Below are 19,144 nucleotides of genomic sequence, written 5' to 3'. Positions count from 1 at the left end.
AATAAGCCATTGGCACGGGATTGGAAGCATTCCTGGCCCCATTTGGTCTTTCCATTATTAGACCTGTTGCAAAACATTCAATCCCATGTTGACACCAACAGCGTTGTAAACACTAATAAGTGTGACACAGATTCATTGGTTAACTATTCGTAATATTAATTGCATTTTAAACTAAAAAGACAGTAGAGTGCATTTTTTGACATCTGCCATGTCCACCGAAGATTATTCATTTTGGCCTTAACCAAAGGGCAGCATACTGATAATTCCCAACAAGTTCTCAGAAGATTTGTTGTTCCAGTTATTTTTCTAAAAGACAGACAATCAGATCGAATGGGGCCGAAACAATAATTATTACAAGTTTTCAAGATTGATGATATGTCAGGGGATGACATGCTTATTTTGGGAGGTCAGATGCTACAAATACACAAGGAGCTGTAAAAAACGTTCAAATGGACAAAGCATCTTCTATGCTTGAGGTGTGGTGCATGAAGTGTGCCTTTTCCCCATTGCTTAGTCATATAAAAAAGCTTTGCTGAAAGATGTCTGCACGTCTCTACTTGCATAAGGTGTCTGTGTTGTTCATCAGGGCTTGGCTTTTCATGTTTATGCAACAGAAGGATGATGTAAACGGTATGTTCATTGCTCACCACAGTGACATACAGTGACACACAGTGAGAGCCTTATAATAATAACAATAATGTGATTATCCACTCTCTGCTGCCTTTAGCATGAACAGCTAATATGAACGCCTCGGCTTTTGTTGTGAATAGATGTTGCCTCGATTTCAATCATCCAGCATGCCTTGCTATAGAATAGATACTAGTGAATGGTTTTGGAATGGGAGTGGAGGGAAACCGTGCTAGGCTTCTGTGACAACAATACATTGGATATGGGAACTTTTTTTCCAAACCTAGTGCATTTTGACAAACATGCTCAGCAGCCAGACCTTGCAGGGACAGGGCCTGTGCTTGCAACCCAACATGTGAATGACGCATCCCCGGCACCCACCACGACTCCCTATCGTCCGCTCTCCAGCTTAAGTCAGTTATCCGCCGCACCAAGGAGACCTCTAACGTGCACCCCATGTTCCGGGACGGGCTGCTGCGACGCAAAATGGGCCCCATCATCGTCAACAAGAGCAACTCGCAGGACCGCCTCATCGAGGAGCTTCAGGGTAAACTGGGCATCCCCGGGCGTCCGGCGGAGCGCCGGCGCAAGCAGCAGCCGGACGACTGGCTGACGGAAGGGGTAATCGTCATGTCCAACCCGCAGCGGACGCGGGAGGAGGGGGGCACTCCAGCTGTGGATAAGGTAGAGATTAGAGCCAACGGCAGGATCAATCAGTCACTCTGGGCAGTGACTGATTGTTTCATTCAAGTTTGTATGACCCATTGCTAAATACATTTGGACTGTGGTCAGATGATTTAATAGCAGTCATTTATTAATTTGGTTGATCATGTGATTTGGTTTTTCTTATGTCACTGGCGGTTAGTATAACCTGTTCAGGTAATGGTGCCAGTTCTTCCAATCAACATATCCTTCATTCCTAGTCGTCTCAATGCTGACTTCTGTGCTTTGTTTCTCTTCTCTCGCGTCTCGTCTCTCTGCTGTCTTGTTTTCCATGTGTTTCTCCCAGATCATCATCCCCCCTGAATCACCTGTTCCACAGAGAAAAGTCCTCCCCCAGTCTCCCCCGGCACCCAAAAAACCTCCCCCGGCCAAGGAGACCCCCCCTCCTCTCCCCCCTCCACCTCCAACTCCACCTCCTCCTCGAGAACCCACCCCGCCTCCCCCGAAGGAGCCGACTCCCCCTCCCCGCGAGCCTACCCCGCCCCCTAAGGAGCCCACTCCTCCCCCTGTTCTGCCCACCCCGTCGCCCAGCCCCCCTCCCAAGCCTGTCACGCCGCCTCCCCCGCCCAAGGTTTTCGTGTCGGTGGGCTGTCAGACCGAGTACGACCCCATCTTTCCACCGGTACAGGCATGGACTCCAGCTCTCTGAATCTCTCTCTCTTTCTCACTTTCTCTGTCACTCTTCCCTCAGTGTCTACCTCATACTGTCCTGCATTTGCTTTTCATTTCACCACCTTGTGTCCAACTCTGACGCTGTCCAACTGTTGTCTTTCTGTTTTAGAGTATAATAACTTTCAAAACGGTCCCGTGCTGGTGAATGAGTGTGTTTGGTGCTCATTTAGCTCTGATCTAAAGCATTTGAGTTTCGAGTTGCATTTTGAGTGTGCTAGAGCCTGTCTGACGACTGGTTCTATATGAGCATGGCTGACATTTCTGGCTGGAGACTGTGCTGCTCTCCGCTTTCTGAGCCTGAGGTCTGGTGGCGCCACAGGCCAGTGTTTTCAGATCGGGCAGCAGTAGAGGGTTGAAAAGCCTGGAAGAGAGGCAGGGGTGTCGCACCAAATTCTGGGCCCTGGGTACAAGGATTCACTGTGTTATTTTGTGCTTTAACTATTGAAAAATAGCAGATCAAGTCTTTGAAGATCTTTTGAAAAACCTAGGTTTCTATGTCAGTGGTGCTCAAACTTTTTCATGTGAAGGACCCCCAAAATGATATGTATTCGGCAAAATGTGAGTTATAAATGTTCCTTATACATATATTCAAAGATTTGCACACATTTTCATGACTTTTCAAAAATAGCAGATCTACAAGCTCGCAGCACGGCACTCGGTACCGCGCTGTGAGCTTGTATATCTGCTATTTTTCAATAGCTAAAGTATAAAATAATTAAGCCCCCCTCCACCTTGGGCCCTAGTAACTCAGTCCCACTTCCCCCACCTTGTGACGCCCCTGATGAGAGGATAGGGGAACAGGGGAGTACCAGCCATACTAACTATCCTGGATGAGAGGATAGGGGGACAGGGGAGTACCAGCCATACTAACTAGTATCCTGGATGAGAGGATAGGGGGACAGGGGAGTACCAGCCATACTAACTATCCTGGATGAGAGGATAGGGGAACAGGGGAGTACCAGCCATACTAACTATCCTGGATGAGAGGATAGGGGGACAGGGGAGTACCAGCCATACTAACTATTCTGGATGAGAGGATAGGGGAACAGGGGAGTACCAGCCATACTAACTATCCTGGATGAGAGGATAGGGGAACGGGAGTACCAGCCATACTAACTATCCTGGATGAGAGGTTAGGGGGACAGGGGAGTACCAGCCATACTAACTATCCTGGATGAGAGGATAGGGGAACAGGGGAGTACCAGCCATACTAACTATCCTGGATGAGAGGATAGGGGGACAGGGGAGTACCAGCCATACTAACTATCCTGCCATGTGCAGGAATGGGACCGAAACCTAATCTGGTGCATGACAGAGCAGTTACCATCACTGTTTTTTACACCTTCTCAAGGTCAACAGGGCCCACTTGCTTGTGAACACATTTGTCTCTGTGAAAGGGAAATGTCAAATGTTTGTAACAAAAATAACAAAACAGACGAACTAACTAAAGACGTGGGTGGATACCTATAGAGCAGACATTGACATGTTATATAGATTAAAGACCAGTTAGATTAGAAGCTGGGCCATTTTACTTTTGTCAAGCTGTGTGTGTGTGTGTGTGTGTGTGTGTGTGTGTGTGTGTGTGTGTGTGTGTGTGTGTGTGTGTGTGTGTGTGTGTGTGTGTGTGTGTGTGTGTGTGTGTGTGTGTGTGTGTGTGTGGCACTTAAATGTGTGAGGATATACGTATGGACCATAGAGTTGCTATTTTCTCTCTCAGTGGAATGTGACTGGGTCATGTAGCTCCAATAACCATACCATCTGAGACGTCCTGCACCCCATTACCTAATGTTTAACACACACACACACACACACACACACACACACACACACACACACACACACACACACAAATGAACAGATCTTGATGTTAGAAAGCAATCATCAAAGACATGGAGACCAAAATAGGTTTGACAATTCGGTTTGTTGTTGTCATGTAAACATTGTCAGAATGGTTCATGTTTGATCGGCCTGTTTTTCTCCTGCCATGATCATCAGTAACAAAACCATTTTGGCCTTCCACAGATCCAGTCCCAGGGGAAGACATCACCAACTGGCCCCCCGAAACCAGCCAACAAACTGGACAACATGCTGGGAAGCCTGCAGTCTGACCTCAATAGGCTGGGAGTCCAGACTGTGGCCAAGGGTGTGTGCGGGGCCTGCAAGAAGCCCATTGTGGGCCAGGTGAGTGACATACAGTCATGTATACATATTACTTTTTTGTGCATTTAAGCTTAATTCAACTCTAGATGGTTTTGTCCTAGTTTATGCTAGTTCAAAAGGATATGGTGAATGAATATGCACACTAGTAGTCTGCATGCATTTGCTGATAGCATCAGGCCCCCCAGTCTATGAATAATTTTGCTTTAATGTGATTGCCTACCAAACAGTGCAAGCTTATATAATATGCATAATAAGGCTTTCTGCATTTGATTAATTTGTGCTTGTGGCAACTGGCAAGTAAAGTAAGTAAGTGACAACTGGCAAATGTTTCAGTGCGAATTGTTACATTTTAAAGAACACACAGGCTGATGTGTCAGTCCCATAGTTGCCTTTCTAAAGACAATACGCGAAGACGAGCTCAAACATATTGTCATATAGCCCTTGTCACTGTAAGCTGCTACCTAATAGCTTATCTCCAGTATATGCATGCTGATTTGATTTCTAAGAATGAGTCATATATGGCGTCAAATAGGGATGGGACGATAAGCGATATTATCGTTTATCGTGATAAAAAACACTCACAATAATCGTATGGTGGAGATTTAATTTATTGTGATATTGTGCTCCGTCATGCACTGGGATCAATTCACCTTTTATTTGTCGAGCTGCATATCCGGTACCATTTAAACCCTCTATAATTGGTAAAAGGTTCTTATAATATACATACTTTTTTTCACTCTCTATCAAACATATTTGTTGCGACACGTTGTGAGCTTGTAGATCGGCTATTATTTGGCAAATGTTCCACCCCAGGATAATGGATTTTGATTATCGTGATAATATCGTAAATCGCGATTTATTTTGTCACAATAATCGTGATATGAAATTTTCATATCGTCCCATCCTTAGCGTCAAATCGTATCTAAGAAAACACTAATTAAAGCAAGTGACGCACAAATTGGGTCTGTTGCTATGCAACTTTTCTTTTCACTATGGAAGGCAGAAACGCTTCTCATGCCGGTGGAAAACATATCCATCATATAAACCTAGCAGTGTGTGTGTGGTTTACTTTAACAAAATAAAATAAATAAATAAAAATAGAACAAAAGGACAAAAAATCATATGAAATTGCAGCAGATATAAAATCACAGTTTCATGTACATGGTTAATAAAGGGTAATGTTTTATATTTATATAAAGGGTAATGTTTTATATTTATATAGCACCATGGAAGATGGTGTGCTGTGATGCCATTGAAAAGATGTTCTGTATGAGGTGTCCTTTGCCTCTTGCGTGTTTCACATTGAGTTTTTTTCTTCTGCATATCAAACAATTTCAGCCTGATTTATACAGGATGTGAAGGTGTTGCGTGACAAAAACACAACGTGAGCTTGTTGATCTGCTGTTTTTGAGCATCATAGGGTCCCCACGCTCATGAAATTCCTAGAAATAATTTTGAAATTAGAAACAACATTTTCCAGCTTTGGAATGTATCAAGGGTCCTGGAAAACATATTTGGTTATGCATTGTTTTTGGAATTTTGGCTATTGATTTTGTTAATAAAAAACATTTTCCAAAACATTTATACATTACACAAAATATGTAACATATGTAGTTTTTTTTTTTTTTTTTTTTCGCAGAACGGGCTGAGTGATTGCAGCCTAAATGTATTACCAGACTTACAAAAATAATAGATCTACAAGCTCCCAACATGCTGCAGCATGAGGCATAGTTGGCTTGTAGATCTGTGCCTTTGTCACGTGACACCAACCTGTGCAGTGCAGCATAACTATTGAGAGCGACACAGGAATCGTTGGTGATGAAGCACAAGCAATTGAAGTCATAGTTATAATATATGTTGAACTAGTATCCACAATGCCTGGGAAATGTGCTATTAATGATTTGGAAAACCAACAGCAAAAGTGTAATTTAAAACAAATCCATAAATGAAGCAAATGCAAGGCAATGGACAATTGTTAAAAATACGTATGCCAATGCCATAATAATGAGTCTTGTATTAAGGTGAGCTATGGCCGAGGATAGATAGTGTAGCAAAAATAAATGGTCACAACATTTTGAATGATATTATACCATTCTATATTCTATGCTTTATCATTGCTACACTGCCTGTCTTTGGGCATTACTCAGTAAGAGTATTTTTTGCACCCAATGATTGTTATATACTGTAGGCCTGGAGTGGAAAATGGGCTGAATATTTTGGAAAGGTTTTGGAAATTCATTGGTAAAAATGGGTGGGATTTTTCTTTATCTATAATGACTTGGCCAGAATAGGGAAGGGATGGCAGTTTGCAAGTGTTTAACCTAATGCAAGGGTCTTCAACAGGGGGTCCGGGACCCATAGGAGATCCTCAGAGTTACTTCAGGGGGTCCTCCAAATCTTTGTGTGATAGAAACTTTTTTTTCCCTTTTTTATATTAACCACTTGAATCCTAGTGTCCATATTCTGAGAACTTTAGCCAAAAATAGTTGTGAGATTGTAGATCGGCTATTTTCGGCAAAGAGATTTGGTGTAGAGGGGGAAAAGAATTTCAAGTTTATTAAGTATTGACGGTTCAAGTGGTTAAATATCTGAAAACACAAATTGACAGGAATCCAAAATACACTGATGATTGTGCTGTCAAACAATGAAACTATATGGAAACCTAATGGCGTGTGTGTCCCTTTTGGCAGGTGGTCACTGCCATGGGAAGGACGTGGCACCCGGAGCACTTTGTGTGCACCCACTGCCAGGAGGAGATCGGCTCCAAGAACTTCTTTGAGCGAGATGGACAACCTTACTGTGAGAAGGATTATCACAACCTGTTCTCCCCACGATGCCATTACTGCAACGGACCTATACTGGATGTTAGTAACGCGCACGCACGCACGCACGCACGCACACACGCGCACACACACACACACACACACACACACACACACACACACACACACACACACACACACACACACACACACACACACACACACACACACACACACACAGACACACACTCAGAGATGTGTAATGCTATGGAGGAAATGGATAATGTGTTTTATTTATTCATAAGCCTAATGGAATAATGGGTACCTGGAAAAGTCTGTACGGTCAACTAAGACAGTATCTATAAGAGTCATACAGTATATGCTCTCTCACAGAGATGGATACACACGCACGCACGCACGCACGCACGCACACACACACACACACACACACACACACACACACACACACACACACACACATACACACACACACACACACACACTGGGGATGTGAAGCAGACTGTGGACTTTAGCCTGCCTGGGGAAAGGCCAACATGAGTCACTGCCGAGAGACGCTTTCTCACTTGTCCCTGTCCTAGTGACACACACACACACACACACACACACACACACACACACACACACACACACACACACACACACACACACACACATCTACAAGCTCACAATGCAGCATTGTGAGCTTTTTTTCAAATAGGACATAAGCGGTTAATTCATAATGTACTTTTGTATGTTTGGTAAGACTTCTGGGCCTTGAGCTGAAAGGTTTGGGAACGTCTGCTCTGTAGTCTATACAGTACATGTACAGTACATGTATGTGTTTACAGTTGGAAGCTGCTAGGAAATACTATCAGTACTGGAAAACATGAGCTAACTCTTCTCGCATTCCAGCCCCTCCCACCCTGCCTGTCCTCTTTAACACTCTGCTGCCCTCTGCTGGCATTTGTGGACAAAAGATGTAATCAAATCCTTTCACTTGTCCTATCCTGGCTGTTGGGTATACACAGTGTTGCATTGGTGATTCAATGTTTGGGGGAACGTGATTTGAATGACGTCACGCACACGTCGCTTAAACACCTACATTACAGGAGTTAACAGGTTCAGACAATAGTCTATTGATATGCATACAGGCTCGTCCCTTTGTTAAATCACCCATCATCGTCTGCTGCTGGTGGATCTCTGCGGTCGAGTAGGAGGTTTGGTTCTCAGAGGTTGTTTAGATATGAGTTTGATGGGGATCCGTCTGCGGACATCTGGCAACGGCAGCTTAGATAGATAGAATATAGATAGATGATGGATCATCATCGACTGATCGATCGATTTTCATTGATCCTGAGGGAAATTCAGATTAGCAGAAGAGAGCCAGTGTGTTGTCAACTGTGAATGAGTGGCTAATCATAGACTCCTGTCACTGTTTTGTCTAACAGAAAGTGGTGACTGCATTGGACAGGACCTGGCATCCAGAGCACTTCTTCTGTGCCCAGTGCGGAGCATTCTTTGGACCAGAAGGTACGTAACACTTCTGAAACAACATATACATGATCCCATAATTCACAGCTGCGTATTGGTAAATCACTTTTACAATAGATTTGTATACTGTAACAAACTAGCACCCTGTGTGTAGGATTTCCAGAGCCTCTTGTCCATTTCAAAGGAGCTTTATTGAAAGCTTTATTTTTTTCAAAACCAAAGTGTCAAAATATAATAAAAACAGTTGAAAATGGGTAACATATATACAGTTGGAGGGGGTACAGCATTGTGTAAATGGAGCATTGTGTTGTTATATATATATATACAGGGTATAAAGCTTTTGGAACAAATAGTATTTCTTTTTTCTCAATATAATTGAAATACTATAAAAAAAAAAAGCCTCAGATTTAAAATGTATGTAAAGGTAGCAGCTCTGTTTATACTGTGTGTGCAGTACTGCCGCAGGGTAGATGTCAGTCAATGGTATATAGTCCTTAGGGTGCTTGTATTCTAGTCTCCAGAAGATATGGGAGATGCACATGCTGTATATTAGTAGTAAGGGTGGGGAAGTTAACGCGATATTAACTAATTAACGCAAAATCCTTTTATCGGCGATAATATTTTTAACGCGGTGATTTTTGCCCCCCGGTGCAGTGATTTTTGAGCCTCGGTGCACCCCGTAGTCAGGAAGCGAATGCAGCCTGCAGAGAGACGCAGTAGTAAACAAGGCAGTCACACAGACTGTCAGAGCGGTGGAGGTTTTGGGACACAGGCAGGGGCAGACAGACAACCACGGTTGCACTCATTGGAGACTATTGGACTTCACTCAGTAATCACAGTTCCCTCGAGAACACAGCGCATTATTTTGACGGGGAGTGGAGGCTTCTGTTGCATGGGCTGACTGTTATGAAGACGTTAGCTTCACATTAGCTTCAGACGTAGCCTACTAGCCTACTAGCCCTGGAACTTGTCTGTGCTTGTCTGCCCCAAAGCCTCTGCCTTGCGAGTAGCCGGAGAGTGTATCATTGAAAATAAAGTCAGCAAACTGCTGATCACCGACAGTGCACACAACATGATCGCAGGGGCCAGGGAACTGGATGGGCATAATGCCTTGTGCCACACATCTTCAGCGAGCTATAGCCTATAATCTCCAAGCAATACCACCGCAATTTGTGGCGTCGTCACGTTAATGTTAATGTATTGTTAATCTAAGGCTACCAACGAGCCATCACAGTGTCTACATAATAACAGGGTTTATCAAAGTGAACTAGGGGTGCCATAATCGTAACACCAGTCCAGGGTGCGGTGCCTCAGAATACTTTGATAATGTTTCAAATGTAGCCTATCAATATTACTTCAGTTAAACCTAGAGCCTCTATGCTTTGTAAAAGGCTGCACTGTACTTGAGTAATTTTTCCATACACAAACTCTTCACAAAATAAAAATTACAAGCTCACAACGCATCTTATGTGAGCTTGTAGATCGGCTATTTTTGGTGAATGTTCCACCCAGAATAGGGATGCTGTGGTTAAAGTGATTAAATGCCAAGTAAAAAGTTAATTTATTTATAATCTGTCCTAATGGAAACGCACATTTTGCCCCAGAATACTTTGATAATATTTAAAATGTAGCCTATAAATATTACTTCAGTTAAACCTAGAGCCTCTATGCTTTGTAAAACGCTGCACTGTACTTGAGTAATTTTTCCATACACAAACTCTTCACAAAATAAAAGATTAAAAGCTCACAACGCATCTTATTGTGAGCTTGTAGATCAGCTATTTTTGGTGAATGTTCCCCCCAGAATAGGGATGATGTGGTTAAAGTGATTAAATATATAAAAGTTAATTTAAATCTGTCCTAATGGAAACATTTTCTCGAATATTCTGGACAGTAAGCCTATTTGTCATATAGAATTTGAATAAACTAGGTATTTGTCTACCTCCCATGTTGATATGAGTATTATATATCTGTTTAAGGTAGTTTTAGAACAGATAAAAAATATGCGATTAATTTGCGATTAATCGTGATTAATTATGGACAATCGTGCGATTAATTCGATTAAATATTTTAATCGATCCCCAGCCCTAATTAGTAGATAACAGAGACTTACTCTAGAGTTGCATGGTTCCCATAGTACTGGAACACAATGAAATTTAAGCTGATACGGTCCATGGGTACTTTCTCCGACATTGGCAATTCATCTGAAAATGTATTTTCTGTTTATTTAACGTAACCCCTGTTACTGAAGCCATGTAAAGAGTTCATGTCTTTCCTCTGTAGGTTTCCATGAGAAGGATGGAAAGGCGTACTGCAGAAAGGACTATTTTGACATGTTTGCCCCTAAATGTGGTGGCTGTGCTCGTGCCATCCTGGAGAACTACATCTCAGCTCTCAATTCCCTTTGGCATCCTGAGTGCTTTGTTTGCAGGGTGAGTGGCTTCACATGTCTACCATCTACAGTATAACAGTGGTTCTCAACCTCTTCAGGCCGCAAACCCCCAAAATAATCATATTTTAACCGGGGACCCCCACTCTGACGAGCACTAAGAGTTGAGGCATTACATTTTGTATAAAACGGTTCTATTGTGAAAATAGCAGATCTACATGTTCACAACGCCCAGTGTTGTACCCGAACGCGTTCAAAGAACGATCGTTCATGAACACGTTCATATTTTGGGCGAACGTGAACTGAACGTAATTGTTTTCGCTTGATGAACGATATTGTCGAACGCGGTCATTCTGACGCCCGTGAACGGAGTTCGTCGGCGTTCGTCGGCCGTTCATGCGGCGGTCCGCGCCTCTGCGCGCCTCATTCACATGCTCCAATAGCACACACTGCACGCAGCCCCTCGTGAACGTTGATATAAGGTGCTGTCTGCACTCTGCAGCTGCACTGTTAATCTCCTCCTCGTTACGTGTCTCGCAAGCCTGACTATATACTTTGTCCTATGTGTGTTGCACGGCGAAAATAGCTGATCTGCAAGCTCACAACGCGTCGCATCCACGAGACAACGTGAGCTTGTAGATCAGCTATTTTAACCAACGCGGAAACATGCTGTGCGTGAGGTTTAGAAACGTATGCCTTCTAGTGGGGTTCCTTGTACATGTAATTTTTTGTTTTCATTTCAAATGTGTGTTAAAGTTTATTTTTCACTTCCAATTTGTAGATTATGGTCTATAGAACAATTTTGGTTTGAGTGTCAAGACAGTGGATTGAAGAAAAAAATATGTTTTGCCCTATTTCCAAAATGACCAAAATCGGAATTGTGTTTTTTGAACAATGTCTTAGTTTTCCCACAACTGCTGTGTAATATATATTTTTTTATTGCTATATCAAGTCAATACTGTGTGGGGAATCAATTGGAGTCAAATATTTGTTTTGAATATTATGATATTTCACACAATGAGACAATAACATGGTTATTACATTCAGCCCTTCACAATAAGGGTGCAGGAAGACTGGGAACTAGGCAGTGGGCACATAAATATTGTGGGCACCTCAATGTTAAGTTGGATGAAATTATTGCTGTGTGTGGTTTTTTGAATAGCCAAAGTATAAAAAAAATTATGGTAAAAAAAAGAACGAACTATGATGAACTATGAAATGAACTAGTTCATTTTAGAAGTTCTGAACTTGAACTTGAACTAGTTCGTTTTTAAAGTGAACTTTCCCAACACTGACAACGCCTCGAGGCGTTGTGAGCATGTAGATCGGCTATTTTCACAATTGCTGCCTCTAAGATTTGACAATTTGGCCAATGTCATTTTAGAGGTATTAAAAATGCCTTAAATTGTCACTTTAGAAACGTGCAGATACCCTCTATACACTTAAACTTTATGTTCGTCTGTTTACTTTTGAGTGAGAAAACAAGTTCATCATCTGGGGACCCCCCAAAATAATTTGGTGACCCCCCCAGGGAGTCCCACTCCCGACCCACAGGTTGAGAACCACTGATCTATAACAGCCATTCCCGACCCTGTGGGTTGTGAGCGTTTTGCAAGTGGGGCCCCCAAATCATCAAAATATCCTTTTCCACTTTGTGTGTTTTCCAGGAGTGCTTCATCCCGTTTGTCAACGGCAGCTTCTTTGAGCACGAGGGCCAGCCGTACTGCGAGGCCCACTACCACGAGCGTCGTGGCTCACTATGCTCCGGTTGTCAGAAGCCCATCACGGGCCGCTGCATCACGGCCATGGGCAAGAAGTTCCACCCGGAGCACTTTGTCTGTGCTTTCTGCCTCAAACAGCTCAACAAGGGCACCTTCAAGGAGCAAAACGACAAGCCCTACTGCCAGGGCTGCTTCATTAAACTCTTCAGTTAGAGTGTGTGTGTGGGTGTACATGGTACATGTGCTTGTATGGATGTCAAAGCCTCCATACATTCATCTATATCCGGGGTCTTCAACAGGGGGTCCGGGACCCCTAGGGGGTCCTCAGAGTTACTACAGGGGGTCCTTCCAAATGTTTGTGTGATAGAAACTTTTTTTTCTCCTTTTTATATTAAACACTTGAATTCTAGCGTCCATATTCGAAGAGAACTTTAGCCAAAAATAGCAGATCTACAAGCTAGCGGCTATTTTTGGCAAAGAGCTTCGGTGTAGAGGGGGAAAGAGCAGACTAAGTACAGAGTGAAAGATCAAGTCTATTAAGTATCGACGGTTCAAGTGGTTAAATAAATGAAGACACAAATTGACATGATTCCAAAATGCACTGATGATTGTGCTGTCAAAAGATGAAACTAAATGGAATCTATGAAAAGGTTGTGGGGGGGTCCCTTCTTCATCTCTCTCTCAGCTAAGGGGTCCCTGGACTGAAAACGTTGAAGACCCCTGATCTATATTATTATGCACACTGTGTAGACATGTACATATAGCATGTAGGGGTGTGGGATTGGGGTAGTGTTTTGGACAGAAGACCATGTGGAGTGGTGGATCAGACCTGATGAAACTAAAGTCCCAGACACTGACTCTTTGCTACTGAAGGGACTTAGCTGCCTGTCCAATCTTTCAGGGTAGGAGATTTTTTACAGAGCCCAAAGAGATTTTTGATACGCTAAATAATTTCTTTATGTGAAGCAAAAAAAATAAGAATCTTATCCCCCTATATGTTGTGTGTGTGTGTGTGTGTGTGTGTGTGTGTGTGTGTGTGTGTGTGTGAGAGAGAGAAAGAATCGTGTTTTAGTCTTGCTCAGAGCCATGGTTTGTAAATTGTGTTCTTTCCCCCCCTTATCCCAGGGCCAGACCCTGCACCATGTGACCAGCCTAGGTCGAGGGTGATTATAACGGTTTGAGACAGCTGCGTGTCACAGTCAGTTGCATGGACCACAAAGCGTTTACATTAGAATTCTAAAACATCTAGGCGGTGTTGAGTAGTGTTTGGCCTGCGGGTGTTGGAATAATCTACTATACAGATGTATTTTTCTAGTTTCAAAACTTATTTAGGTGCCATTTGCTAATATATGCATAAAAGACCCATTTGGGTGCACACACAAATTCAGGAGATTAAATCTGGTTTATTTTGTTCCCTTTTCCTCTCTATTCGTCCTTGGTTATTTACAGTAAAAGACCAGCTCAGACTCATGAAGATCTATCACTCAGACTTCCAAAAGTGCATTTTACAACCATGTGTGCTCAAAATAACCAGGTCCAGTTTTTCTAAGCTTTTCCTATGGAAACCAAACCAGATACATTCTCAATGTTCAGTAGTTACGTTATCAGAAATACTAATTTAGCTGTTTGCATCAGTGGTACAGTAAAGAGGGACTGGTGCTTTTCTGAACAATGTTTCAACTAAACCATTTCTGATTCTCTCGCAATAATCCTCAAACTGTTCACCAGTCAAGATTTATATTGCAGATGTCTCATAAGGGAGGTATAAAGCATGCAACTTAACTCACATGCTCAACAGTTTTCATCCCTGTAATAACTTGGAGGTTTTCTTTACTGCTGCCTTGATTTATGTTGTTTGCATACATAAGATTCAATATTATGTAAAAAGAACATAAACCTGTGTGTGTGTGTGTGTGTGTGTGTGTGTGTGTGTGTGTGTGTGTGTGTGTGTGTGTGTGTGTGTGTGTGTGTGTGTGTGTGTGTGTGTGTGTGTGTGTGTGTGTGTGTGTGTGTGTGTGTGTGTGTGTGTGTGTGTGTGTGTGTGTGTGTGTGTGTGTGTCACTATGTAGATAAATGGTTAATACATGTATTAAGATTTGGTGTAGTTTTTTTGAACAAGCCAAAATGCTGGCCTGGAGTGATTTCCTGGCTCCAGCTTAAAAGTAAAGATTTGGGATACTACTGCAACTATCCACATGTACACCAGTCTTTTCTTAAGTCTTATAAATCATTAAGAATTAACAAGACATTTGTTCCAACTTTGGTCACATATGTTATTTGACGTGAAATATATTGGGCTAATTTCACAGCCTCATTGCCTCTAGTTGAGTCGAGGTTTAAAACATGCTTTATGATCAAATGCATTATTCGATTTGCAGTGTGCTTGATTGGAAGCAGGTTGCATGTATTTTATCTGGAGCAATCCCGATCTGGGATTTTGTCACACTTGCTGCCAGTTGCTATAACAATCATATGAATTTATATAACTGTTATATGCTAGACTGTGACAGAACTGTGTTTTGTCACCGTTTAGATCAATGTTTTGAGCTCATTAAGCTCACTGATATGCAAAGAGCGGGCTCTATGGGCATATAAACAAACTGTCTTGACCATACATACACATGCACCAGCTTGGAATGCAAGTGTCTGAAAACAAACATTTAGCCCTCAATAATTTTTTTTATCATGATCAATGAACCCTGATTCTACTGTGAAATGTTTCCTGCATCCCAGATCAGTGTCTTGTATCACTGATGGTTGGATGTTTTTATTGGCTGGTCAGGAATCAGATACAGATATACAGTAAGGCCAGGTCTGAGCTTTTATCATAAGATGTCATTGGTCATTTCACCATACACAATTTTACTTTTTAATGTTACATCGGAAATATTGTGTGATCTGTCCATAGTCTGATCATTTTATCCTTTTCAGTGACAACTTTTAATCACTTGTTGGCTTGTGGGGTTGAGCTAATCCACAGTGTACCTTTTTTTAGGGGGTTATTTCACTTCATTTGTCTTTACTTAAAAGATTTGTGTGTGTGCCAAATTTCTATGTCAATGCAATGTTGTCTTATACACTGTGGAATCTTCAGTCATTCGGGTGGTTGAGCCTTTAAAGTTTGACTGCCAAGGAAGATATAACCTGCTGTGGTGCATCGTGTGCTGAGTTCCAAATAGTCTCCTAAGCCCTGGAGAATATTTCATTTTTAAATCTTAACAAAATATTACCGTACATTTCTAGCCAAACAATTATACTGCACCAGGCCATTCACAGGTGCACCTACATTCTATACTTGATCAAGGTCTACAGATGAGGTGTGGGGGGTGTCAGGAACACTTGGAATTCAACCGTTGCACCTCTACTTCAACTGTGTTTAACCCCTCAACTAAATGGGGACTGTAATTTGATTTGTGCTTATTTTATTTATGGTCTTGTAGTATTTCTTTTTTTCCTTACAAATATAGCCTTTTCTGTTCATGGAAAATCAAAGCCTCTGACTTTCTGTGAAATTAAGTGAATTTCCCTCTGTAAATGGAGGCATATTCTTGTGATCATTCACCCTTTACATTTTCTCTCAAGTGCCATGATTTTTAAGCCTGTGTGGATCCCGTTTACTGATTAATGACAGCTGAAAATAAAATTATTTCTGGCATCACTGGCATTATTTTTTTCTTTTACCTGGTTGTTTCTTATGTGCTATGATTATGAATTCAAATCAGAGACAAAAAATGCTGTTTGTCGTGTACAGTAGTAATATTATACGAGAAGCAACCTCGCCCTAAAGGGCATGTGCACATGGGCGCATGCACACATCCGCCTGTGTGACGGCAGACTGCTGCATGTGCGAGCAGCGCTGGCGCTTTGGCATGGGATCAACTTTGACCAAAAAAAGTCCTGGTTGGTTGTTTGAGTTGGACAAAATATGGAGATGTCTGACATCATAGACCACATGAGACTGACACAATATGTCCATATATGAGCATTCCCAGATATGGGCTTAATATTGATGACATCAGAGATATCCATAAATGGGCATAAAGGGACGAGGACGCGTATTGATGACATTAGGGATCTAATGTCATCAATGTGACCACATTTTCCCAAATATGGAGATCATAGTTGCCTGACATCATAGACCACATAAGACTGACACAATCCCAGATATGGGCTTAATATTGATGACATCAGAGATCTCCATATATGGGCATACAAGGGACAAGGACGTGTATTGATGACATCAGGGATCTGATGTCATGATGACATGTCATCATGACATCAGATCACGCCTCATGTCACGCTGACATGGGGTAGTGGTGTCAGTGTGTTGTCAGGGTTCCATCTAGAGAAATGCCTTCCAGAATCATCTTTGAAACTGAAGATAACACCATGGAGGATGACAGTGGCGCCGTGGCGGAGGCCACGCCGGTGAAGAGAACCAAGGAAAAGACCATGGATGGCAAAAAGAAGAAGAAACAGCAGGAGGTACCGGAAGATAGCTCAGACATTGACAGTGAGAAAGAAACGGAGACACCAGAGCAGAAGGCAGGGGCCTTCTCAAACTTCAACATCTCCCAGGATACCATCAGCCGGCTGAAAGCTCGGGGAATCTCTTACCTGTTTGAAATTCAGGTGAAGACTTTCAAAGCTGTGTCTGCTGGAATAGATGTTATTGGCCAGGCCAGAACAGGAACCGGGAAGACATTTGCCTTTGCCATCCCATTGGTGGAAAAGCTACAGAATGACTCTGCACAGTTGAGCAGAGGACGCCCTCCTAAGGTCTTGGTGTTGACTCCAACTAGAGAACTAGCTATCCAGGTGTATAAGGACTTCAAAGACATCACCAAGAAACTCTCTGTAACCTGTTTCTATGGAGGCAGCTCATATAACCCACAGATGGATGCCATCCGTGGCGGTATCGATGTTTTGGTGGGGACCCCTGGTCGCATTAAAGACCACCTCCAGAACAACAAACTGGACCTCTCCAAACTCAAGCATGTTGTTCTGGATGAAGTTGACCAGATGTTGGACATGGGGTTTGCAGACCAGGTTGAAGAAATACTATCTTCAGCATATAAGAAAGATGCTGACACTAACCCTCAGACATTGCTGTTTTCCGCCACCTGTCCCTCCTGGGTCTATGACGTTGCAAAGAAATACATGAAGCCAGGGTACCGGCATGTCGACCTCATAGGCATGACATTGTCAAGAACCGCAACGACTGTAGAGCATCTGGCCATAGCATGCCATTGGTCCCAGCGTGCAGCAGTGATCGGTGATGTAGCCCAGGTATACAGCGGTAGCCACGGCAAAACCATTGTCTTCTGTGAGACCAAGAAAGAAGTGGACGAACTATCCATGAATCCATCGGTCAAACAGAGTTGCCAGTCCCTCCACGGTGACATCGTTCAGAAACAAAGAGAGATCACACTGAAGGGCTTCAGAAAGGGGCTCTTTCAGGTTCTAGTGGCCACCAACGTAGCAGCCCGTGGGTTAGATATCCCTGAAGTGGACTTGGTGATCCAGTGCTCTCCACCCAAGGATGTGGAATCCTACATCCATCGTTCAGGCCGTACAGGCCGAGCAGGCAGGACCGGAGTGTGTATCTGTTTCTACCAGAGGAGAGAAGAGGAGCAACTACGCTACGTAGAACGCAAAGCTGGCGTCACATTCCGACGTGTCGGCGTCCCCACTGCCAGTGACATCGTCAAGTCATCCAGCGATGACGCTGTCAAGCGTTTGGACTCCGTACCTGCTTCTGCCATCAGCTACTTCAAAGAGTCTGCTGAGAAGCTGATCGAAGAGAGAGGAGCAGTTGAAGCTTTAGCTGCTGCCTTGGCGCACATTTCTGGAGCTACCAGTCTAGAACAAAGATCCCTGCTTAACTCTGATGTGGGTTACACTACACTTAAGATGGTGTGTTCTCAGGAGATGCACAGCTTAGGTTACGCCTGGAGATCCCTCAAAGAACAGCTAGGAGACGAGATTGAGCAACACATACAGAGAATGAACATACTTAAAGGCAAAAGCGGAGTGTGTTTCGATGTCCCATCTGAGAAAGTCAAAGAGATGCAGGACAACTGGACGGATGGTCGCCGTTGGCAACTGTCTGTCTGTACAGAACTCCCAGATTTGGAGGAGAGGCAGCATAACAACGGTGGTGATAGAGGCTTTGGTGATGGTGATTACCATGGCAACAGAGGCTTTGGTGGCGGCAGAGGAGGAGGGTTCCGAGGCGGAAGGGGTCACAGTGGTGGTCGTGGAAATGGTTTCCGGAATGGTAACGGCAGGGGAGGAGGGCAGAAACGCAACTTCAGCCAAGCCTTTGATTACTGAAAACCCCAACCATGTTCAATATAACCCTGCTCTGTGGACTGATAGGATTTGCTGATTTCTTATTTTATTGGCTAACAGCGATGGACTTTGCTGTATTCATGGCCATTGCTGGTGTTTCTGAATCAATCTGGCAAATCCTTTTAGATAAACTTAAATTGAATCACAGGAGAGGTGACCATTCTGACAATGATGAAAGGGTTATTATGTGAACCTGCTGTTTGATCAGCTTTGACCAGTCAACCTTATGTAGATGGTCATGAGAT

General features: G+C 43.0%; 2 protein-coding genes across 2 annotated transcripts in view; both read left to right on the top strand.

Moving 5' to 3' along the window:
- LOC308287855 (paxillin-like) overlaps positions 1-14,420 on the top strand; it is a 51,775-nt gene extending 37,355 nt beyond the window's left edge. The window contains exons 7-11 of the mRNA XM_080729161.1: positions 4,045-4,203; positions 6,873-7,046; positions 8,393-8,474; positions 10,719-10,867; positions 12,492-14,420. Coding sequence (XP_080585287.1) covers positions 4,045-4,203; positions 6,873-7,046; positions 8,393-8,474; positions 10,719-10,867; positions 12,492-12,758 — 831 coding nt within the window. The 3' untranslated portion in view covers positions 12,759-14,420. The remainder of the gene's footprint in view (positions 1-4,044; positions 4,204-6,872; positions 7,047-8,392; positions 8,475-10,718; positions 10,868-12,491) is intronic.
- Positions 14,421-16,895: 2,475 nt separating this feature from the next.
- LOC308287146 (nucleolar RNA helicase 2-like) lies at positions 16,896-18,881 on the top strand (the record flags this gene model as incomplete). The annotated part of the gene is made up of 1 exon (XM_080728266.1): positions 16,896-18,881. One exon carries the CDS (start codon positions 16,896-16,898, stop codon positions 18,879-18,881), a length of 1,986 nt encoding a protein of 661 aa, XP_080584392.1.
- Positions 18,882-19,144: the final 263 nt, after the last annotated feature.

The sequence above is a fragment of the Nannobrachium achirus genome (assembly GCF_963921795.1).
Source record: "Nannobrachium achirus genome assembly, chromosome: 6".
In the NCBI taxonomy this organism is placed as follows: Eukaryota; Metazoa; Chordata; class Actinopteri; order Myctophiformes; family Myctophidae; genus Nannobrachium; species Nannobrachium achirus.
This window is presented reverse-complemented; position numbering and strand designations above follow the sequence as displayed.